This window comes from Centroberyx affinis, unplaced genomic scaffold (assembly GCF_046629955.1).
Source record: "Centroberyx affinis isolate AG114_WGS23_722 - 3 ecotype Tasmania unplaced genomic scaffold, CSIRO-AGI_Caff_v1 ptg006060l_1, whole genome shotgun sequence".
Lineage (NCBI taxonomy): Eukaryota > Metazoa > Chordata > Actinopteri > Beryciformes > Berycidae > Centroberyx > Centroberyx affinis.
The window spans coordinates 747-6,514 of record NW_027283080.1 but is presented as its reverse complement, the minus strand read 5'-3'; the positions used below and the strand labels follow the sequence as shown (position 1 = coordinate 6,514).

Genomic DNA, 5,768 nt, shown 5'->3' with positions numbered 1-5,768 from the left:
TTCATATCACCATTTTCAATGGATGTTAGCCTAAAGTAAGGGTGCCTCTTAATTTAACTACAGTTGAGTCAATGTTTATCATTTTACATGAGCTGTGTCTGGATATTTACAATCTATATGGTGACAATGTTGTTCTGTGATCTTACTGATAGTGATATTTTGACATACTTGATCCATTTTCAATTATTAGAAAGTTTAACTTGACAAATCATCTTTTATGCTTTACTTTTAACACCATTTTGTAGCTATGTACCATGTGATATTAATGTCTCCTCATCCACTTCAACGTTAATACAACTCACAAACCTGTGATATTTGTTTTGTTATGATTCTTTACCATGTGATTTGTGTTATTCTGCTTCTTTATCGCTTATCAATAAAATATCACACCTATCAACTTTTTTTTTGTTGTAGATTCGTACAACAAAACAGCCTTTAAAATTGGTTTAAATATGTTTAATGTTTTATTGAAAGAAGCACTCCTGTATTACTCAACAGAGAAGAAACAAAATGATCTGAAGGGTGACACTTCACTTAGGATGGGAGTGGTAACACGTCCAGTGTTCAAGCTTGCCACAGTCTTAAGACCACAAAATCAATAAAAACACAACCCAATTTACACAACCCTCCTATCAAACATGGAAGTACATATCAAGGTTCAGAAGAACTTGATTGGCAAGCTACCAGACATTTCAACAGCAATGACACCAACATGAATAAAAGAAATGTGCATTACACTGCCTTTGTGCGCCAAATGATAACAGTGCAAGATCATACATGATGTTCCCCATTAGATTCCATTATTGGCATTATATGTATAAATGGAAGTGGATGTGAAATTATGAAAATAGTAGGGAGCACATATGATTAAAGACCGGTTGTCAGAGTGCCTCACAGCTTATCCCACCCCAAAACACATTGACCAAAGCTCCAGTTGTTCCCAAACAAATCCAGTTTTCCCTTTTTTTTTCTTCCTGAGCGACATATCTTCATGATGGCGACAGAAGCCCCCACAAACTCAACTCAACTAATGGCTGGAAGAGCGTCGTTAAGCATTGAGAGCATTGGCTACATCTGTGAAGACCAGACGACTGGGCCTCTGTGTCGTCCCCTGGGAGGTTGTGAGAGTCTGCAAGTGAGATGAGCAGCAGGTGAAGATGGTGAGGATGAGGTGGGGGGCAGAAGTGGCAGTAAGTTCACATGCTGACTCCAGGTTTGAATTGCAGTAAGGACAGTAAAGACAACTGGTTATCCTGGTGGAAACAATAAAATCACTGATACGCCTGTCCAACATCTGATTTGTTAATGTTCCATTGACACAGCTAAATATTAGAATTAGGTTTAGAATTAGATTGATTACTCACACGAAAAAGAATTTGTTAGCACCAGGGGCCTCATGTATAAAATATGAGCGCACAAAAGTGAAGAAATGCATATATTATTTTCTGTCTGATTAAAAACCCCACCTTAGGTGGCGCGTATTTCTCTTCTCCCATATCGCAATCATTGTGAAATTATGCACACGTGAACGCGCCTCCTGCCCATTCTCACAATTAGCAGTTAATGGAAGTTGAAACACCCCTAATTAGCCTATTTTGCATCCAAGTATTTTGTGCAGTTCAGTCCTGTTATTACACATTATTCTAATGATTTGGTTTCATATGATCATGTTTGCTCATGTTACTGCAGGACAGCGTTAAGGACACGTTTCCTGCTGCTCTAGGGAGAGGAGAGGATGTTCAACACACATACACACAGCTTTAAATGTTATGAAACTCATTAAACCATAAACGACCACGAAATAAATGAGACCACAGTGTCTGAAAATTTAACTGCACAGTGTTTCCGAAATTCTATTTTTACGTGATCTTTCTTTGTCTTCAGTTGTCGTCATATCACTCCACTGACTGCCTCTTGAAGTCTGTGTACGCATGGTGTAAAGTGTGTGTAGAAGTGCACACATTCTCACGTCGCGTTTGATTTTTCTATTCAAAAATCATGTTATGTTGCGTATGAATACTGTTTTATGCTTATGCATTGTTTATACATCTGGCCCCAGGAGTATTTGATGCGTAAGTATTTGGTAAAGGGACCACAAAGGAAAGGATATGAAAGATAATGTGGATGTAGATTTAGAGGTAAAGACAATGTAGATTTAGAGGTAAAGACAATGTGTGTGTGTGTGTGTGTTAGACTATGGTAAGATAAAGAATCGTTTTTTTTGCTTTGCTATAGTAGTGTGTGTCTGTAATCAATTACAAACACTTAAACTACTAGTCTTTGTGATGCAGAAATAAGGATGAATAGTGTGAAAGAACAGGTTTAGGAACATGGATCAAAAGACACACAGGTGATACTTTACCATGTTTGCCTTTTACCATTATGCCATTGTCAAAACTTAAAAGAAATAAAAGAAAATGGTAAATTATGACAGGAAAACAAACTTACAATTTTACAGACTTAAAAGAGAACAGAGAAACTTGAGTAACTTTGACTCTGTACATGATCTAATTAGTAATATAAAACATAGATATAATATGGCAAAAACATAGACTTCATCAAAATCAAAACATATGGCAGACATTTAAGCATATATCATTAAATGCACAGATAAACATCAAAATAAAGGAAAAAACAGAATTGATTCTACAAGCATCAGAAACTCTATTAGACCAATGTGACACCTTTTCTTCTACGAGAAATTACATCACTTCATGCTTTGTTGTGTTGGTGGAAAACACTGTCTCAGCCAAAAATGCTCCAAAATCTCCCATCTCAAGTGTCCATTTTGGTTGAGATGTTGTGACTGACACAGCCATGGAATATGGATAACATGTTTTTATCAAACCATTAATTCACCGCTTGTGGTCTGTGAATGAGGACATTTTCATTCTGGATGAGACCGCTGCCAGCAGGGTAGAAATGTTTCGCCACAGAAAATGAAAATGTTTCAGTACACTTTGTATCCCTCATTTACTTGTGTTTCCTTTATTTTGGCAGTTACCCGTGTTAATACGGTTTAGAATTATTCTGGGATTGGCGTACCTTGGCATTGGGACCTGTGAGGCTGCCGTCCCGGCCGTGGTCCAGCAGTTCCTGTTCCAGCAGGTCATCCTGTTCTTCTGCCGGGTCAAAGTTGTACATGGGCATGAGCTGGTGCCTCAGCTTCTCCAACCTGCATGGCGACAGTTTGGAAGTCAAGATCAATATAACAGTACCGCAGTAAGGTAAGAGAAGTGGATCAGAAAAATAAAATAACCTCACCGCTTCCGTTTCCGAATATACAGCATCTGAGATGGAGAAAGAGAGAGATAATGGGAAGGAGAGCCAAGTCATTATAACGTCATTATTTTATCAGGTCATATTGTTATCAATATAAGCAACTCTTCCAAAAATATGAAAGTATCCACCAACAAACATTTTTTGAATTCGCCAATAAGTGATAGAGGCGAGGTATACATCAAGTTTGAGATGTTATGAAACAAATATATGTATTGCTTTTTGAAGGAAACAGTAGCGTGTGATGTGTGCTTAAAACAATGAATTGAGACAAAGGGTTTCGATATTTAGATAGAAGTTGGTACTGGAGGATTTTTTTTTTTAGACAGGTGATGACAGTATTTAAATGATTGATTTCTTACAATTGCCACTGCCAAGCCAATGACGGTGATGATGCCAAAGGGTAGCAGCACCATTCCCATCCCTGAGCCCTCGACTACCACCTCTGGAAACTTGGTGGCATTGAAGCTGGTCTCATTTGTTGTTATAGTAACAGTCATTAACGTTGTTCTGGAGGTGATATTGTCCCTGGCATTTGTGCTCGTTGACAGGAAGGGGATTGTGGTGGTCGTGGCAGTTGTGGAGAGAAAGCTCGCGGTTGTCTTTGCTGCAGTCACAGCCATGGTCGTGTATAGCTGTTCCAATTGATGAATGTATTTTGAATCTCTATGTGGATGTTTCTGTGCCTCTCAGTCTCCAGCGTGTCTCATGGCCAACACAGGTGTCCCTCTGGCCTGGGGTCCACTGAAGCATTGGGGACGCTGTGGCCATATAACCTCAGGAGTGAAACCTGAAATGTACAGTTTCACATCGTCATGCTAGTTACAGATCTCACCACAGAGATTCAAAGTAGTCTATACTATAGGGCTCATGGTAACCACCTAATAGGAAAAACAACACATGACTATAAACTACAGCAAAAATGCTGAACTGTCAATTTCATTCGGTTTAAGATTTTCTTAGAATTTGCTTAGATCACTGTTAAAAAAACAAACAAAAGAAAACGCTCCACCCCCAATTTCATCCGAATGACACCCATAACTGATTGTGCCAGCGGGGTTGTGGTGGGTGTTTTGGGCAGGATGTGGGTAACAGCGGCACAGAAGGAAAGTGGCATAACAAAGTAGATAAAATACTGAGGAATATCAACCGCTCACATGGTAACATGCACTGTGAGGCAATGTGTCAGAAGTGTGTTCAAACTTCAAAATCAAACTTACACCTACACACACAAATACCGCACACAGGTTCCATAAATACCCACTGCATCCAAGACACAGTGCATGTACCTACCGCCCACACATCTCAGTGTGATGAGATTGAGATTTTAGGTTCCCGCTACAAATTTATGATGATGAATATTTTCATTTGTGAGGAGTATTCATATTTTTATGCCATGTATATAGTATGGATTACTCTCATGTTTGCTGTCCATTTTAAAGCAAGTATTGCCACTCTGTTGTATAGTGACACAGGAAGGCGGTGAAAACAAAGACGTTATGATCCATTCCGCCTTCCTTAGTGCATCCTGTCTGCTTGCACTCTTAATGAGGAACATGTGCAGCTGAAGCAAACAACCAATCACAACCAAGGGCTAGATTCAGTCATTGCTGTTGTCCAGTTAAAGACCAGCTACAGCACACAGACAGTGCATACGATGTTTACATAATACAAGATGGTCATCTTTGCATGATTCACTTTATGGTCATATTGCTATGTGTTAACTGATACATGACATGTTATTTTTAGTCAACATGTACTGTATCTCAGCCGTCCAATGCGAATGGCCGGGCTACTAATCCCACCAACGTGACCAGCTCCTGCTCCATGTGCCCCCTCAGATTAGAGATGTATACATACCTTAACATATAACATGAAGAGTTCAAAGGGGAGCTGCAGTGGGGGGCAAGCTAGAGAAGGGAAAATTTCAGTGGAAGAGGGGACGTTTCCCCCTCTTGCTACCCCTCCTCCTCTGCTTCTCCCCGTAGCAATACAGGCGCTACACAGGCTGTTTACATGGAAAACACAGCCATTTTCTCTGATGATAGACTCCACACACCAAGTAACCCTATCCCCAGCAGCTTGCAAGAGATCCCCTTCCCGTTCTCCGCTTGCCTCCTAGATCTACTCCCCCCTGTCCGAGCCTTTCTTGTGTTTCACATAACAGAAGCTGCTCCAGGGATGCTGCAAACAGAGATCAGTGCTGCAAGCACCCTCCCCCGCCACCCTGCAATTGGTCTAATGGCTTAAAGATGATAGATGTGGTTGGCTCCCTCAGCTGTCTATATGGCTTTGCAGGGATGAGAATGGGATTTAATGGCTCTGCACACCAGATGCTGTCAGGCCCATGTGAATGACTGCATCCGGGTGGCGAGTCTGAGGAAATTAACCCTATGATGTCTTCCCTCTAACCCTCAAGGACCTGAATTCACTTGAATAGAAACACACAAACAGAAACAACTGAAACATCTTATAGGTCAATTATCACT

General features: G+C 40.3%; 1 protein-coding gene across 3 annotated transcripts; it reads right to left on the bottom strand.

Annotated features, from left to right (window-relative positions):
• Window positions 1–451: 451 nt before the first annotated feature.
• cunh3orf18 (chromosome unknown C3orf18 homolog) lies at window positions 452–5,419 on the bottom strand. Of its 3 annotated transcripts, XM_071512068.1 has the most exons (6): window positions 5,140–5,419; window positions 3,642–4,069; window positions 3,265–3,290; window positions 3,046–3,175; window positions 2,363–2,397; window positions 1,104–1,129 (listed from the first exon to the last, which is right to left on the bottom strand). In XM_071512068.1, exons 2-5 carry the CDS (start codon window positions 3,900–3,902, stop codon window positions 2,392–2,394), a joined length of 423 nt encoding a protein of 140 aa, XP_071368169.1. In that variant the 5' UTR covers window positions 3,903–4,069; window positions 5,140–5,419; the 3' UTR covers window positions 1,104–1,129; window positions 2,363–2,391. The 3 variants fall into 3 exon arrangements, with proteins under 3 accessions (XP_071368167.1, XP_071368169.1, XP_071368168.1); XM_071512066.1 differs by lacking the exon at window positions 2,363–2,397 and having other exon boundaries at window positions 452–1,129; XM_071512067.1 differs by lacking the exons at window positions 1,104–1,129; window positions 2,363–2,397 and adding an exon at window positions 1,134–1,253.
• Between the last annotated feature and the right edge of the window lie 349 nt (window positions 5,420–5,768).